The 18836-nt window shown below is 43.3% G+C and overlaps 1 protein-coding gene across 2 annotated transcripts; it reads right to left on the reverse strand.

Moving 5' to 3' along the window:
- Window positions 1-9658: 9658 nt before the first annotated feature.
- On the reverse strand, window positions 9659-18792 carry LOC105481622 (small nuclear ribonucleoprotein polypeptides B and B1). 2 transcript variants are annotated; one of them, XM_011741353.2, is made up of 7 exons: window positions 18648-18792; window positions 15581-15732; window positions 13684-13795; window positions 11770-11922; window positions 11111-11249; window positions 10664-10789; window positions 9659-9813 (listed from the first exon to the last, which is right to left on the reverse strand). In XM_011741353.2, the coding sequence occupies exons 1-7, from the start codon at window positions 18648-18650 to the stop codon at window positions 9776-9778; spliced, it is 723 nt and encodes a 240-aa protein (XP_011739655.1). In that variant the 5' UTR covers window positions 18651-18792; the 3' UTR covers window positions 9659-9775. The 2 variants fall into 2 exon arrangements, with proteins under 2 accessions (XP_011739655.1, XP_011739657.1); XM_011741355.2 differs by having other exon boundaries at window positions 9659-9957.
- Between the last annotated feature and the right edge of the window lie 44 nt (window positions 18793-18836).

Below are 18836 nucleotides of genomic sequence, written 5' to 3' on the forward strand. Positions count from 1 at the left end.
TAATCCCAACATTTTGGGAGGCCAAGGCAGGAGGATCACTTGAGCTCAGGAGTTCAAGATTAGCCTGGCCAACGTAGCAAGACCCCATCTCTACAAAAAAAAATGTTCAACTTGAGACAGCTGATTGAAAAATAAAAATATAAATATAACAAAATTAATTGAGATTTGTTGTATTGCCTAGCATGTATATTCTGTGTATTCTTGAGAATGCTCAATGGGTACTCGAGAAGAGTGTATTCTGCTGTTGCTGGGAGTTGGGGATGTCTATAGATTTGCTAAGCCAACATATTTATAACAGCTGTGGTGAGCCCTGTGTATGCTAAGTCTAACATCTGGTGCCCTCAGAGATTTTGTGTATTGACTGCTTTTTTCTGTATATGAGTCGTACTTTCCTGGTGTGCATGTGCGTGTGTGTGTGAGAGAGAGAGAGAGAAAGAAGAGAGAGACAGTTGCATGCCTCTTAATTTCTTGTGGAAGACTGGACATGTCACATAATATATTGTTGCAACTCTGAATTCTGATTCCCCCAGGAGGGGTGGTTGTTGCTGCTGTTATTTGGTTATTTCCTGGATTTGGCTGGATTAATTCTGTGGAACTTATTTCCCTAGCACTGGGTGAGGGCTGATGTCTCTGTGGGGTTTTTTTGTTGTTTTTTTTTTAATTCTTGTTTTTATTATTGTCTGACTTCCTAGAAGTCACCCCTGAATTAGCATATGATTAGTCAGAGGTTGTGCTTAATCACCTTGAGCAAATAAGCTTTCCATCCTTTGGTAGATTTTCTTAAATTAATGTTCCTCGATTTGTTGTGTGTAATTAATAAATCCAAAATGGAATTCCTGATTCTTGTCCCCTTTCATTGTCAATGAAAACTCTATCACTTTAGCTTTTTAGGTCAAAACCCTTGAATTATTCTTTATCCCTATTTTTCTCCCTCACCTCATTAAATCCAACTTCAAACCCTGCCAGTTTGACCTTCAAGAGGTACCCAGAATCCATCTGTCTCTCAACACCACCACCAACCCCAGCCTGATCCAAGCCCCCATCATCTGTTGTTTGCAATATGGCCGTAGCCTCCTCGCTGGTCTCACCGCTCCTGCTCCTACCTTACTTTCTGTCCCTTCTGCTCCTTTTAAGCAGCCACAGGGAGCTTCTGAAAAAATCTAAGTCACATCATATCATTCCTTTGTTCAAATCCCCTCCATGGATGACCCCTCTCACTCAATGTCCTCCAAGAACCCTGGCTCCTCTCTGACTTCATCTCCTACCCTTTATTCTCTTACTCCTTTAATGCCAGAGTGACTGTATCAGTCAGGGTCTACTAAGACAGAAACCATACAGTAATTTGTGGGAGAGAAATTTAATATACAGAATTATTTACCATAACAGGGGGTTGGAAGAAATGGAAGGTGTTGGGGTCAAAATAAAAATACAGAGATGAATCTCTACATTTAAAACATTTTATTTGGAAAGCAAGAATTGCAACTCAGGACACACACATAGACCAGGGTGTCTTTAGTATGTCCAAAGAACAAAGAGAAGGTTGGGAGTTTAACTGGAAAAAGTAATGTTGTGTATTGTTTTGAAAGAAAGTTCATTGGCATTAGAGGAGCTTTTGGCAGCTGGCAAGCTCTGACTGGTGAGTGGCGGCTGTGGGTAAAACCAGTCTTAGAGGCATGGTGTGTTGTTTCACCAGCTACTAGGTAACACTGGTCTTAGGGTTACAACAGGACATTTAGCAGCTGGGTGTGTGGAAAATTTAATTCTTGGAGTACGTGCTATGTGCCCAGTGTGATTTTTTCCCCGGCCCCTCCACTCAGATTTAGTTGGATATGACAAGAATGGCCTCAATTTGTATAGTCAATTTTCACAGGGGTGAGCTAATAAGAAATAAAGAGAATGCCAAAGAATGCAGGAATTGCAGAATTAAGGAACGTCTACTATCCCTAGAGTGCCCAAGGCAGAGCATACTCCCCTCACCCCAACAAGGTTGAGGGCCAGGCTTCGTTGGACAGGGCATGCTGTGGTTCAGTGGATCTCAGAGAAGTCACTGTGGTTCCTCACTGGTGGAACTTGCTGGAAATATGCCCAAAGGGATAGCAGGGAAAGCCATTCATGGTAAGCCATTTCCCCAGAGGAACTCTGTTGCAAATATTATCCCAGAAGGTGCCAAAAGCAGCTGCTGGTTGCTGGGTGCTGATGGCCACCGTGCATTGCAAAAGCCATCTTCCTTACAGAAGTCTGGTGCTGGAGAAATCACTGAGGCTGTGAGCCAGGCCCTGGGGAAGCAGGGCAGGCTGCAGAACTGCTAAGACCTGGAACTCCAGACTCCAGAACCTGGAAAGGAAGCCTGCCTTCCTCCAATGTCTCTCCAGCACCCTCTACCGGCCAACCTTAACATTGTGCCGGCTGACAAAAACTATTACGAGGCTTATATATTCTACAGAGCAGGCGCTGAAGGGTGGATTTGGAGCTGAGATGCAATAAATTGGTAACTAACATTGTGACCTTCTTGATAGTCTTTGAAAAATAAAGCTAGTTCCCACCTCAATGCCTTTGCCGTTGGTCTACTCTCTACCTGGAATTCTTTTTCTCAATTCCCAAACATATCTGTGTGGCTTTTCCCCTTATCTCCTACAGGTTTCTGCTCAAGTTGATCTTTATCACTAGAGCCTTTCCTGACCACCCTAATGAAATAGATCCATCTTGACAGCACTTTCCATCTCCCTCTCTGTTTACTTTTCTCCATAGCGATTATTACCATTTGACATCGTTTATTTACATGTTTATTGTTTACTGTCCATCTCCCATTTCTAGAACGTAAACTATCAAGGACAGAGAATTCTTCTATTTTGTTCCCTCTTATACCCAGGAGAGCTGAACAGAACAGTACCTAGCACATAGTAGGCATTTAAATATGCCTTGGATTAATGAGTGAATTATAGTAAACTGGAAGCATACAGGAAGAGAAGGGAAACCCCCAGCCACAGTCTCATCACCTGGACACTACCACAGCTAACATGATGGCAACTTTTCCTTTAGGTTTTTCTCCACTGAGGAAGTTTGCTTTTTTTTTTTTTTTTTTTTAAGACTAGTCAAGATCAGTAGTGAGAAGGGGGGAAAAAGTAGACCAAAGAATTCGATCTTTGTGAACAATCAACGGAGATATCTCACTACCTTCAGACTAGTTCATTTTAGCTTTCTTTTGTTTTTTTAATTTTTATAGGGGCTTAACATATACACTGAAATGTATTTATATCAAAAATGTGCAGCTCACTGAATTTTTTCCACAAACTGAACCCACCCAGGGAACCAGCCCTCAGATCAAGAAATAGAACATTATCAGCACCCTGGAAGTTCCCTTTGTGCCCCTTCCAGGGTGACCATTATCCTAAATTATAGAAGCAAAGATGAGTTTTTGTACTTTATATGAGTGGAATGACATAGTACGTATGCTTTTGTGTTTGTCCTTTGGCTTCTGTCATTGACATTTTGTATAGTATATTCATTCATATTGCTGTGCTAACGTTATTGTGGATCTTTTGTGCTCTTTGATGTGTAATATTCCATTGTTGGAAACACTATAATTTGTCCATTATACAATGCTGTTTGGGCAGTTCCCAGTTTGGAGCTATTATGAATAGAGTTGCTACACATATTCTTGTACTTGTTTTTTTCGTGAACACATGTCAGTATTTCTGTTGGGTATGTATCTAGGAATGGAATTGCTGGATCACAGGATATGCAAATGTTCAGCTTTACCAACCAATCCTTCCCCCAAGGATATATTCTTTCCTTCATGTCAACTAGTATTTGCTGACATAACCTACATGAAGCATTGTGTGTGGCCTTCAATACGAGGCATCACTCCCTCAAACCATTTTGGACCTGCTAGGGAGCCTGCCCTGCTCTCCCCAGAAAGCCTCATGATGTCAGTCTTTTCATGCCTCTTGGTACATGTGTAGAATCCTCCGTGGCAGATGACCAACCACATTTGGATGGAGAGGGAGGGTCAATGCCACCCTCGGGTGAGGCAACTACAAGACACGCCCCCATTCTACAGCTGAGGAAACTGGAGCTCAGAAAAGTTATTCATCATTCATTCATTCAACAATATGTATTGTGGGCACAGAGCAGTGGGAACAACATAGACAAATTCCCGCCCTCCTTAGAGTGGGGGAAGTAGTTCACAGAAAAATACTGCTTTTTAACTGCATAAAAACATAATTAGCCTCCTTTATAACTAAACATATACAATTTAAACAAGGAGATTTTTTTATCAGATTGAACAAGATCTAGCAAAATAACAATACACTGTATTGGCAAGGATGTTGGGAACAGGTATCGGTATACACTGTTATCAATAGCATAGAATAATACAACTAGAGGGCTGTCTGTTCAGCATAGCTACCAATATTTATTCTATTTAATTAATTAATTTATTTATTTACTTTTTATTTACTTCGAGATGGAGTCTCGCTCTGCTCTGTCACCCAGGCTGGAGTGCAGTGGCACAATCTCAGCTCACTGCAACCTCCGCCTCATGTGTTCAAGTGTTTCTCCTGCCTCAGCCTCCCAAGTAGCTGGGATTACAGGCATGTGCCACCATGCCGGACTAATTTTTGTGTTTTTAGTAGAAATGGGGTTTTGTCGTTTTGGCCAGTCTGGTCTCAATCTCAAGTGATCCGCCCGCCTCGGCATTGCAGGCGTGAGCCACTGCGTCCGACCCTCTACCAATACTTGAAATGTAACCCCGCCCCCTCTCCTCAGAATTCTACTTTTAGGAATTTAAATACAGAGGGATGGCTACATGGCTAAAGAGGGACAGGGCCTGACACTTCCTCCTCTCTTTAAATAAAATGTATTTTATTTCTATATAGGTCTTAGTAGAAAATGGGGACAATACAGAAAATAGGAAAAAAATGTAAGTCACGATCCCAGCACCCATGCTAAGGCGGAGCCCACGCACTTGCGGCTTCCTTCCTCCCTGCAAAGCAATGCTGCCCCCTTGTGGATTTGATGGAGGTTTTTAAAAACACATTATTTCACACTTAAATTTTTTTAATGCAATTAATTTTTTTAACTAGGTAAGGCACTTAATGGTTCAATATTTATTTATTTATTTATTTATTTAGAGATGGAGTTTCACGGTCTCGGCTCACTGCAACCTCCGCCTCCCGAGTTCAAGCGACTAGCCTCAGCCTCCCAAGTAGCTGGGACTGCAGGCATGCGCCACCACCCCCGGCTAATTTTGTATTTTTAGTAATTTTGTATTTTTGTATTTCTCTAAAAATGAGAAAATGGTTTCTCCATGTTGGTCAGGCTGGCCTCGAACTCCCGACCTCAGGTGATTCCCCCGCCTCAGCCTCCCAAAGTGCTGGAATTACAGGCGTGAGCCATCTGCACCAGGCTCAATATGTAAAAGGTTCTAACTGGTATTCAGTGAAAATTCTCCCTATCTTTTCTACTCCTCTCAAACCAGGTTCCTTTCCCCACAGGCAATCAAACTGGCCAATTCGTTATATACAGACTTCCAGAGATAGGTCATGCACATGCCTCGGTTCAATAAATGAGTTTCCTTCTTTCCAGCCCCTGCCTTTGAATCATGACTGTTGCTCCTAAAAGCCTAGAAACGCCAAATAAAAAATACTTTTATGCAAATTATCCAGCATTGCCTGATTTACAGTTACGAAAAATCAGAAATATGAATTCCCAAAATAAGAGCAATGCCCAAGTTAGACTGCATTAAGTAATCATTAAGACTTGTATAACAACATGGAAAAATGTCTATCACAAGTTTTGTGTTTTTTTTAAGACAATATACAAAAGAGGACATAGGTAATTTAAAAGTAAAAACAAGAAGCCTGGGCAAAAAAGTGAGACCCTGTCTCTACCAAAAAAAAAAAAGAAAGAAAAAAAAGAAAAAGAAAGTGAAGGGAAAAGAGAAAAGAGGAGGGGAGGGGCAAGGAGAAGAGAGGAGAGGAAAGAAAAGGAAAAGGGGAAAGGAAGGAAGGAGTCAGGGAGGGAGTGAGGAAGGATTAGCTGGGCATTGGTGGGGTGTGCCTGTAGTCCCAGCTATTCCGGAGGCTGAGGCAGGAGAACGGCTAAAACCCAGGAGTTCAAGTCTGCAATGAGCTAAGATTGCACCACTGCACTCCAGCCTGGGTGACAGAGTGAGACTCTGCCACTCCATTTCCTGCTGCTCCCACCCCTGGAAACTTCTAATCTGCTGTCTCTACAGATTTGTCTATTATGGGTAGCAAATATCCCCATAAAAGCAATTATATAATAGGTGATCTTTCGTGTCTGGCTTTTTTCTACCTGGTAACATGTATCAATATTTCTTTCCTTTCGGCTCTATTGTAGTCCATTATATGTATTGTGAAAGTTGTCAGAACCAAAATGGAGTCACCTGTATGTCTTTTAAAAATCCCTGACAAAGCCTAAAAAGGCTATGGAGGATTCTGATGCATAAATAACAAAAACTATCACAAAAGACTGTAAAAACATAATCTTGCACAAAGACCATTGCAACCTTATATACATACAAAAATATTTCTGCAAGGACTTCTGCCTGGCCACCGCTTGTCCAACCTCAGACTGGTGCCACCAGGACTTATTATTAATCCTTGGAGTTAAGGTTATCCCAAGACAATTACATAATCCTTGTTTTTCCTTTTAATCTGTCTTCTTTTACCTCCCTGAATACACATAGTTTACTATGGCACACGGACTCCCATTGCAATGCCCTGTTCATGAATAGGTATCATTTTCTTTTAGAGCCTCTGTTTATTTAGGTTGACAGTATATACTACAATCTGTTTATCCATTATATGTTGAATACTTTGGGTTGTTTCCACCTTTAGGCTGTTATGCATAATTCTGCTATAAACACTTGTATACAAGTTTCTGTGTATGAAACTGCCTTTGCAAAAGTGACAGTAAGAGAAATCTGACATGGCTGACTCTGTCTTGCTTCTGAACTCACAGGCCTACATCTTAGTACAATTCAGGCCCCTCTCGTCCTCCTAACTTTAGTGCCTTTCACTAGTTTTAAAAGGGCAGTTTAGCTTTTGGGAAGAGCTCATCAAATCTCATTGTTGATGAGTTTTTATAGAGCTTTATCTCCAGCCACCTCTACTCCAGGAGGCTGGGGGTAGTTGGGAGTGAAAGTTCCAACCTTCTCATCACTGGGTCTTTCTGGTGGCTGGCCCCATCGTGAGGCTAGCTACGGGTCCCACTCTAAGTCACCTCATTAGCATGAATTCACATATTACCAAATGTGCTGATTACAAATAACAGATACTCCCATTACATAGGAAATTCCAAGTGTTTTTTAGGTGCTGTGACAGGAACCAGGAACAAAGGCTAAATATATTTCATATTATTACCACAGATAAAAATACCTAGGAGTGGAACTGCCATATTATATGGTAATTCTGACAGCCTTCAGGAACTGCCACTGTTTTCCATAGGGGCTACACCACTTGACATTCTCACCAGCAATGCATGAGGGCTCCTGTTTCTCCACATCCTCACCAAGAGTTGTTTTTTTGGTTTGTTTTTTGTTTTAATAAATGAGCCATCCTCTTGGGTATGAGCTGGCATCTTATTGTAGTTTTGATTTGCATTTCTTTAATAACCAATGATGTTGAACCAGTTTTCATGTACTTGTCGGCCATTTGTGTATCTTCTTTGGGGAAATACTTGTTCAATTCCTCTCATTTTTGAAAAGTTATCTTTTTACAAGAATTCTTTTCACAGTTCACATAGCAAACTATAGATATCAGACTACCAGATAGTTTGCAAAAATATTCTCCCCTTCTGTAAGTTGTTTTGCACATTCGTCACCGCATTCTTGGATGTACAAGTTTTCAATTTTGATGAAGTCCCATTTGCATATTTTTTCTTTCGTTGCTTGTTTTCAGTGTCCAATCCAATAATCCATTGCCAAATCCAAGGTCATGAGGACTTACTCATTTTCTTCTAATAGATCTAGCTCTTACAGATTGTTTACCAATTTTGAGTTAATGAGTGATAAACAAAGGTATATGAGGTAGAGCTCCAACTTCATTCTTTTACCTGTGGTCATCCAGTTGTCCCAGTACCATCTGAAAAGACTACTCTTGCCCCAGTAGATGGTTTTGGTACCATTGCAGGAAATCAATTGACCATTTATGTAAAGGTTTATTTCTGTACCCTCATCTATCCATCGTCTATCTTTGTCAGATGCAGCTTTGATTAGTTTTCTAAGTTTTGTGAGACTTCTAATGTGATCAAGATTGTTTTGGCTATTTGGGGTCTTTTGCAGCTTCATATATATGAGGATTAGCTTCTCCATTTCTGCAATGACCACTGCAATTATTATAGGGATTACATTGAATGTCTGGAGACTATTATTTGCTACTATAATAGTAAGTCTGGATCCATAAACATGTTGTCTTTCCTCATCTACTTAGTTTTCTTTCAGGATCTGTAGTTTTCAGTAGTCTCACTACCATGGTTTGATTCCTGGGTATTCCGGTATTGCTTGCTTTCTTAGGTATTCTTTCGATTGCTATCCCAACTGGAATTCTTTTCTATTTCCTTTCCAATTGTTGGTGGTGTATGGAATAGTTTTTATGTGATCTTGTACCCTAAAACTGCTGAATTCATTCATTAGCTCTAGTAGCTACCTTGTAGATGGTTTCCTATACACAGGATATCTTCTGCAGAGATAGTTTTACTTCTTCCTTTCCAATTGCAATTCTTCTTTTTCTTGCCTAATCGCTCTGGCTAGAACTTCCAGTACAATGTTGGAAGTGGCCAAAGTGGGAACCCTTGTCTTATTCCTAATTATAAGGGTAAAGCTTTCAGTCTTTCACTATTGTTAGCTATGTTTCATAAATCCCTTAATCTTGTTTAAAAACTGCCTTCTGAGCTGGGTGCAGTGACTCATGCCTGCAATCCCAGGCAGAGGCAGGATACCTTGAGGGCATAAGTCTTGAGACCAGCCTGGGCAACACAGTGAGACCCCACTATCTCTTAAAAAAAAAAAAAAAAATCCCTTCTATTCCCAATTTGCTGTATTTATCATCGAAGGGTATTGAAATCGTCTCAAATGTTTTTTCTGCATCTGTTGAGAAGATCCTATGGCTTTTTCTTCTTCTATTAATGTGGTAAGTGCCGCTGACTGCATTTACAATTATCTCCCCCCTACACAGCAACTTTAGAACAGTGTTCACCTTATTTTTGTACCCTTAGAGCTTGATGCACTAAGTACTAGAGTGCTGCTCAGTGAACACAGGCTTTGGGTGGAAGAAATCATGAAGATACCACAACTCAAAAGTTATGCTAAAATTGTTCCTCTCCCAGTAGAATTTTCATTGTTAGCGTTTGCTTCATGGAGGAGCTATCCAGGTAAGTGCCTTCCCAAGAGGATATTATGGGTACTGATTTCAACAAAACTGATCTTTGAATTTGATTAAGTGAAAATGTCACTTTTCAATTAAAAATGTTCAATTTTTAATTATCTTAGTGTACAGGATGTACAGATGCAAATGGGTAGTAAAATGTTTTATAGGGAAGAAGCTGAGGGATTTTTCCAAGGCAACCCTTCTTGACTCTATTAAGCACCCAATATATCAAAGATTTTTCTAAAAATAAAGACATATAGGTGCAATTATAATGTTCTCTTAAGAGTTTATTATAAACCAGTTTCATAGGCCACAAGGAAATAAAAGGACTATGTACAGCCTTACGGGAAACAGGCAGGGAGCTGAGGAGGGCCAAGATGAGTCTAGGGCCTTGGTGGGCGCATTCCCGGGGGAGGGGGCCCTGTAAGGGAAACCAGACAATCCCGTGAGACTCCGCGAACAACAGCATAAGAAACAAACAGGTCTGTGGTAACGTGGCCCTGAGGAATCGAGCCCACGCCTCTGCGGAGCTATTTCCATACTCTGGCCAAGGGTCAAAGAAGGCCTGAAGTAAGAGTAAGAAGTTTAGTCAGTGCCTGATCTGCAACTTGAATCCCCAACCCTGCCCCAGCCTCCCAGGCCCTGCAGTAATCAAGTGAGGAGAGGGGTATACATGGCATATGTGCTAACTAGGGATTTCTCTGAGGCTGACTGGGTTCCTATGCCTATAAAAACCCATAGAGGAATAACCCAGACTAAAGAAACAGGGGTCACCAAGTTTGCCAATGGGTTATCTTACGGGGAAAGAACACTGGGCTTGGAGTCCAAACTCTCTGGGGGCCTATTTTCTCATTCATGTGGGGACTGATCTCAGAATTTCTCCAACTGAAGTTAAAGAGAAATCCATAATAATAATATAGCAAAGCCCAGAGCCCCCTCTTAATTACTAGGCACTGTCAAACCAAAGAGCAATAAGACAATCTCATAACTTTTGTTAGGGATCCTCAGAATGCATTATTTCATAGTGTCCTGAGGCCGCTGCCTTAGATATTGAGAAACACTTTGGGTACAGGGCTGCTCTAACTGTTCTAAGAGGGGTGGTAAGCCCAATTTAAGAAATGCATGTTCCCTCTTCTCTTTCCTTTCTGGATTTCCCTAGACTTAAGGCTTGAAAGCCCATGGGATATGGTCTAAATGCAATCTTCCCTCCATTTCCTATCCCACTAGGCTCTAGGGAAACAAGCCGAAGTTTTACCACTGCAGGCACTTACCTCGCATCCCAGGGGGAGGAGGCCGCATTCCCGGAGGGGGCATGCCCATTGGAGTCCCTCTTCCAGGGGGGATCCCCATTGGGGGACCCATAGGAGGCCTCATACCAGGAGGTGGGCCCATCATGCCTGCAAGAGAAAAGCCCCAAGAATATAGCTCAAGTGTCTATCTTGAAAAGGTAGCAAAAAAACTACCAAGCTTTCCACCAAGTTCTGAGAAAGAGAGACCATTCCACCCTCTCAGCAGCTCCCAGAAACTGACATTGGGAGCACCTAGGGCTCCCAATGGTTCTTGTCCTACTAGTTTCATCAGTCAGCCACGCTGGATCTCAGAGTAATCCTGCTTAATTACATAAACTCATCATCAGTTTCAGTGAAGTTATATCTCATCATTAATCCAGCTAAGGCATCTTCTATCAATTAGCACTGGTCTCCTTATGGGCTCCTCACCTGGAGGGGGTGCCCCTCGGCCCATTGGTGGGGGAGGACCCCCACGGCCAGGTGGGTACTGGGTCGGGGCCCCGGCAATACTGGCTGTGGCAGCAGCTGCAGCGGCTGCAACAGTACCTCTTCCTTGTGGGGTCATCACCTAACAGGACACAAGAAGAAAGAGTTAGAAGGGTCTACTACAATGCAGCTTCCCACTCTCCTCCCCAACTGGGGGAAGGACAGCGGGAAACAGCAGACACCAAATCCCTTAATGCCGCAACTCTCAGCACCAGACTTCCTATCCAAAACCACATATCAGGAAAGATCAAGCTTGAATGCCCAACTCCCATCTTCTAGACCTGAATGTAAGGATGTCCAATCCAAGTGAGAGAAGGCAACTGCCTTTTCAAATACGACTCATGATTTCAAATGTTGTCATGAAAATATTTTCCTTAAATAAAGTTGGCTAATTCGTACATCTCTTTGATAGCATCAACATAATTTACAATGGCAAATTATCATTTTTCACTTGATTCTAGGGCCATGTAGAAACCACAGTGAAACACTGATAGTCTGACAATCATAGGTTGGTCACTCTGGACCCTTTTGAAACTATGGGCCCTCCCCTTTATCCTTTATTTTAGCCACCAGGAGGTGGTACCCTTTCCCCAACCCCTCACCTGTTGGGATGGCCCGCCAACCCCACGGACTGGCCCAGCAAGTCCTGCAGGAGCCTGAGGCATGGGAACCCCAGCCGGGATTCCTCTGCCAGCAGCCCTGCCGATCCCTGGGCCCCCAGCAGCTCCAGCAAGCGGCACTCGAGCAATACCAGTCTGAAAAATAAACAAACACGCTCTGACGCCCAGTGGCCTGAAGATCAGAAGCATACTTTGGAAAATCATTGCCAAGAGAGCCCCTCAGATTTAGAGGGCATCGAAACAGCTTATAAATACTACCTCTCCATGTGTGCCAACACCATTCTTCCTCCATCAAGACTATGAGTGATCCCTGAAGCAGGGTAGAACTTAAGAGTAAGTCTAGAGAAACATGCCACAACTCAACCACCTATATGCACTCCTGTGAAAGTTCAACCAAGAGCAAAGGGCCAGGGTTCCACTCAGGGTTCAGCAGGCAAGGCATTAAAGGGACATGAGATCCATTCCTAGCTGATTCTAATCCGCTAGGTGACAATGGGCAAATAATCCCAAAATCCCAGGCTGAGTTGCCTCATCTGCAAATGACATGGTTATGGTAAAACTGGTTGTGATCACAAAGGTTTACAATGGGTTACGTTAGACCAGCCAATTCTATTGGAAGTAGGTACTAAGAAATCTGAATATGTACATGGGCTTTGAACCAAGATATGCTAACATCCCTTGCAGACATTTATAACTGGAAAAGGCAGAAACGTAAAAATCCCCAAAAAAGAAAATGACGAGGATAAACTACTCTGTACTCACTTGAGAAAATTTTTCGGTTGTTAACTTGACTTGGTGTAGAGCAATTAGAAAAATGCTAACATTAAGTGAAAACACAGAACAACATAATATATGCATATTATGTGTTAAGTACAAAAAAATTCAGATAATCTATGTGGACTTGTAAAAAGTTAAAAGGATTATTCTCTTTTGATTAAAATAATGTCTTGGCAGGGCCCGGTGGCTCACATCTGTAATCTCAGCATTTTGGGAGGCCAAGGTGGGCAGGTCACAAGGTCAAGAGATCGAGACCATCCTGGCTAACATGATGAAACTGAAACTAAAATACAAAAATTAGCTGGGCGTGGTGGCGCACACCTGTAACCCCAGCTACTCGGGAGGCCGAGGCAAGGGAATCGCTTGAACCCGGGAGGCGGAGGTTGCAGTGAGCCAAGATCACGCCACCGCACTCCAGTCTGGCGACGCAGCGAGACTCCGCCTCAAAAAAAAAAAAAAAAAAAAAAAAAAAAAAAAAAAAAAAAAGCCTTCAAATGCAAAAGAGAAAGGGAAAACAAATTTCACTAGGTCTCTAAAGCCTGTTCTATTTCTATGTGTAGCTTGGTGCTTACAGAATCAAGATTGTCTGAGATCAAATGTCAGTTTCACCACTCAGTAGCTGTGGCACCGTGGGCAAGTTACTAAGCCCTGTTTTACTCTATTTATAAGGTGAGAATTTATCTCTAAAGACTTACGAGGATCAAATAAAATACTGAAGTGGTTGGTGCAAAGCAGATTCTCAGTAACTATGAACTATAACTGTACAAAACAAAATACACACATATTCTACTGTTTTGGAGTTACAACTTTTTAAAGTCCACCTAGGCTTTATCATCACATTAAGGACTGACCCAGATGACCTCAGGTGCTTCCTCCAATGACTCACTATGTACACCATCTGAGAAAGAAGTAGAGCTTTAAAGTCAGAGATACCCAAATTCTAGTTCCCTTTTTCCACTTCTTTCTTGCAGGGTAACCTCTTTAAGATTCTATTTATTATCTGAAAAGGGGGCAAAATCCAGAGGATGCCTGTGAGAACCGCAGTGAAACGGAATCTAACACAGAGCCTGGCTCACGGTAGGGCCTCCCTCCTCCACAAGGCTTCCTGCTCTGACTTACATCTTTGGGAGGAGGTCCCTCTACTGTCATTGAGACCAGATTCTCCCCTCGCAGCAGCACCAGACCGAGGACTCGCTTCTCTTCCCTTTCTGCTTGTTTGGAGTTCTTTGGCCTAAAGAGAGGTTTAGAAGAAACAAAAAAAGTGTTAGAGGTGGGTAGTTCACCTGCCTAGTGGCCTCCAAGATTTGCTTACACTGCATCTCCTAACAAACAGTACACAAACTTTCCCAAGATAGCCCTCCTGGATAGTCTCTGCAGTCTGAACACATAACGTCTTAGGTGGCTATCTACCTGTTTCCTACCACAAGAGGACACACTGACCAAGAGATAGGACAGGGCCAACAAAGCCCAGCTCTGGCCCATATACTATTCCACAGCAACTGTGAAGGCCCTTCCCTCAGCTAAGTCTTAAGTCTTCTTTCTTACGACCCTATTACCTCCCTTCAGCTTAAGGCCTTGCCAACATCAGGAGGCTGCCTAAACAATTCCAGTCAAATGACTCCCACCCACCTCACTTACGTGCAGTGTCCTTCTAATATCAATTCAACCTCACAGGCCTATAATTCTGCCCCTCATCTTACATCAGAAATAGAAGCCATAGAAGGAAAAGGTTAAGAGAAATTTCACATACACAGAAATTGAAATTTCGTATCTGTTCCTCAAAAGCACAAAAACAGAAATACCCAAAAAGCAACAACCAGAAAAAGATGAACAAAATATAAATGTGAAGTAGGAAAAATAACTGCAACAGGATAGGAAAGTGGGGGAAAAAAGCTAAAGCTAAGATCCTAAAAATAAAGGGGAAAAAATAGCCTGATTTAAAAAAAGAACTCAAAAGATTTTGTTCTGATATTTTACAGTACATCAACTGGTTGTCTGCGGATGGACAGTTTTTCCCTTTTTCGGCTCACATTTTCTTATTTTTAAAAATAACAACCATGTATTGTCCTTTCATAATTAGAAAAAAACCCTTCTGTATATTTTAGTGTCTACTCATAGACTTCTTTGTATTTTCAAAAATACTTTCCAATAAATTTTTTATTATCAGGAGGGAACTTTGGAGTACCTCCACACTCATCTGTTGGCCCCTCTAATATGTACCTGGCACCCAGGCATCCCTACCACATTTTTAAACTATACTTCTTGACCTTGGGCCACAGAAGAAATCAGCCCCAAGGAGCATCAAAGGGAATTCAAAGCGAGGGACAACATAATATGGACACTGCATGTGACAAAAGAGCTGATAACCACGGAAGTCACATCATCTTTTAGTGCCTCAAGTAGCCTTGAATGTAAAACATGATGGGAAGCTAGATCTTATCTTTTAATGGGCCAAAAGCTTAACATCTGTGAGACTCAAGACAAGGGAGTTAGCCAATAACTTATGTAATTGTAGCGAAGTAGAAAATATCTCCAATTGTTTGTATAAATGCCAACAAAAATCACTGGCCCCAAACCCACATGGGGAGCTGAGCACTTACCCTGAAGAGGGTCAGAGGCTTCTTAAAGCAGTTTCAGACCAGGCTGCATTGGGAGAGCCCTTTAGGCTACAGCTTTACAAATAGGCAATGAGGCCAGAAACTCAAGCTCTCCCCCCTCACACACCTGTGGGGAGAACATGAGAGCCCTTTACCCCAGTACCCAGGGGCACACAAAGTCAGAGAAACAAAAAGCCTAGCAGCCCTTCACAACTTGTACTTTGCTAGACCTAGAGAGCAAGGTTTGCTGGACTGAAAAAGATTTCTTAGTGTTCAATGTCCCCATTTAAGTCTGCCCTCTAAAACTGGAGAATAAACAGAGAAGAACCAACTAGCTACATCACCACCTCTACTGCTTGGCCCACCCACTCAATCCATTCCCATCCTCCAGTCTCCGCCCCCCACAGTCCACTTCTCACTTGATCTTCCTGAACTCATCACAGTCACAGAGGATCAAATTCATGTGCTTGTCAAAAGCCTTGAAGGTGCCGATGAAGATCCGACCGTCCTGCAGGATGCACCTCATCCTGTAGTCAATATGCTGCAGCATCTTGCTGCTTTTGCCCACCGTCTGCAAGGAGAAATAGACAGGGATGAGACTCTGCTCTTTTGGACAAAAGCACCTCTGGCCCTCCCCAAAACTTCCCACGGCCTTCTCATCCATGTGTCCATCTTTCTCAACAGATTCTTAGCTCAGTCTTCTACCCACAGCCCTTTCCCTGGAATTCTCCCATGCCACCCTGTTTTAGGCCTGACCTCTACCCAGTAATCTGCTATTCTCTCTTCCCTTAAAATCGGTCTTTCTCATATTATAATCGCCTTTGTCTATGTCGTGTCAGTTGCAGGGATGAGAGTATATAGTGTGTCCCCAAACGAATCCAATCCATACATACTAGAGCCATTTACCATTGTGCAGATTATAGGTATGTGACTCAAGTGCTATGGAATATCCAAATCTCATTAAAAAGACTGAGTAAAGGAGGAGCTAGAATGGGGCTAAAACTAAAAATCTAATCAACAAGAAGCTTGTTATCAGGAGGGAGATGAGCTTCAAGGTGAAAAATGAAATCCACAAATCAAGAATTTGTTAATGTGCCTCCAAGACTACATTTGGCAGACGGAAACTCTGGTGGTTAGGGCGCTAATCGGTTTGGACACATAATGGTCTTTAACCCAACAAACATTTGTCTTTATAACCTGGGTTCCAATGTGCTAAAATAAAGAAGTGACTATAGAGGTATCACTTTGTGAACTGTCAGGTACCCTAAGCAGTTGTATTTCTCTCTATAAACAAATCACCTGGCACTTGATCTGTGTATCATCCTCCCATCAGTCTGACTGCTATACCCCAGTCCGACCCCCAAGTGCCTTCTATGGACCTCTGTTCATCTCTGTGAGCTCAGACAACAAAGTTCCGAACCTGCAAATATGCAGATCAAAACTTTGACTCCATGGCTGGGCTCAGTGGCTCACTCCTGTAATCCCAGCATTTTGGGAGGCTGAGGTGGGCAGATCACCTGAGGTCAGGAGTTCGAGACCAGCCTGGCTAACATGGCAAAACTCCATCTCTACTAAAATTACAAATATTAGCCACGCATGGTGGCAAGCGCCAGTAATCCCAATTACTCGGGAGGCTGAAGTGGGAGAATCGAATTGCTTGAACCTGGGAGGTGGAGGTTGCAGTGAGCTGAGATCACGCCACTGCACTCCAGCCTGGGTGACAGGGAAAGACTCCATCTCAAAAAAACAAAAACGAAACTTGACTCCACACAAAGATACTGGAGCCACCCTCAGGTTAGGTGGTTCAGTTTCCCTTCAATGACCATTTTAACCAGCTTCTAACCACAAGGGATCTGAACCTTTAGGGCAACATTCACCGGTCCAGTTGAACTAATGTTCACTGTGTATCTGGCACTGTGATAAGCACTGTACATCTCATTTAATCCTCAAAATTGGACCCATTATTATCCCTATTTTACAGATGAGGTCACTGAGGCTGGGAGAGGTAAGTAACTTGCCCAGTTTCACAGCTGGAAAGCTGTGTTGGAACCTAGACAGAATGAATCCAGTGCCTATTCTAACCAATTATCCAAACAATATCCTACCGGGTTTTCCTGCTTCCAGTCCCATCGAATATACATGCCAGAGCTAGAGCAATCTTTCTAAACACCACTAAGTTTATGTCACTTTGCTGGTTAAAATCCTTCAGTGGGCAGGGCAAGGTGGCTCACGGCTGTAATCCCGGCACTTTAGGAGGCCGAGGCGGGTGGACTAACTGAGGTCAGGAGTTTGAGACCAGCCTGGACAACATGGTGAAACCCCGTCTTTACTAAAAACACAAAAAATTAGCCAAGCGTGGTGGCGGGCGCCTATAATCCCAGCTACTCGGGAGGCCGAGGCAGGAGAATTGCTTGAACCCGGGAGGCAGAGGTTGCAGTGAACCGTGATCGAGCCACTGCACTCCAGCCTGGGAAACAAAAGCACAACTCCCTCTCAAAAAAATAAAAATAAATTAAATTAAATCCTTCGATGACATGCCTCACCACCACCAAGGTAAAATAACATGCAAGGTCTTTAGTAACTAGCCTCCTGCCAATTCTTCCCGTCTTCCCTACTCTTTCTTCCTTCCTCCTCCAGCAACTTTTTCTCAGTCAACAGACGCAGAAAAATCCAGTAACTTTTTAAATCTTGCTACTCTTCAGCCTTTGTTCCTTCAGTTCTCCGGGTCTGTAATACTGCCCCCATTTTCGCCGGGTACATTCTTGCTAATCTTTTAGGAATCTGCTCAGGAACCATCTATTTGAGAAAACATTCTTACCCGCCCGCCGCCGTTACTTTTACCGAATGACCATAAAATTATGTGTCCCCAACTACCTCTGTGAAGGAAGCAAACATATTTCAGAGAGCAGCCCCAGCGCCTGAGAAGTCAGGCACAGGCAAACACAGAAACATGATTAACAACTGAGTGGAACTCTTCCTCCAAACATTCCCTATCCCCTCCTCCTCCCTCCTCTCCATCAAGTAGACCTAGCAAGACTCTAGCGTGGTCCACAAGCCCCTTCCTTCCACCCACGTCGTAACTCTTTCTCAGACTCACAACCTTTCACAAGTCTGAGCCGTTTATCGGGTCCCCCTGCGGCTCCAGAGCCTGCTCCGAAGCCCGGGACATATATTTATTCGGCAAAAGTTAACTTAGTACCTACGAGGTCCCAGGCATTATGGCTACAACAGTGTCGAGAGCCGCGGTTCTACCCTCGCCCCTGCCGAACGACCTCGGCCTCCGTTCCCGGTTCCAACCTTTTCCTCGACCCCATGCCTAGCCGAACCGCCAAGGTCCTGGTCTTTCCCGCCCAGACCGAGCGGCCAAGGCCCAGGCCTTCACCGCCGTAAGTAGCTCTAACCCACGGCTTCCTCCCCGATCAGTCGCGGTTCCCACTCCACAACAGACTCGGAAGTTCCCGCGCCGCCCGCCTGTGCCCTCCTCACCATGGTGGCGGTTCTGATGGCTCTGATCCCCGCCGGATTCGCCTCCACAGAGGCCTAGCCTCTCTCCCGCGGCCGATTTCCCGCCGCCGCTACCGGAAATGCAACAGCACGTAAAATGCGGTCGGCTGGAAATCTACTTCCGGTCCGGACACTGAGCTCTAGAGTTCCGGCCCCAGAGCGGAGCTTGTG

This window comes from Macaca nemestrina, chromosome 15 (assembly GCF_043159975.1).
Source record: "Macaca nemestrina isolate mMacNem1 chromosome 15, mMacNem.hap1, whole genome shotgun sequence".
Taxonomy (NCBI): domain Eukaryota; kingdom Metazoa; phylum Chordata; class Mammalia; order Primates; family Cercopithecidae; genus Macaca; species Macaca nemestrina.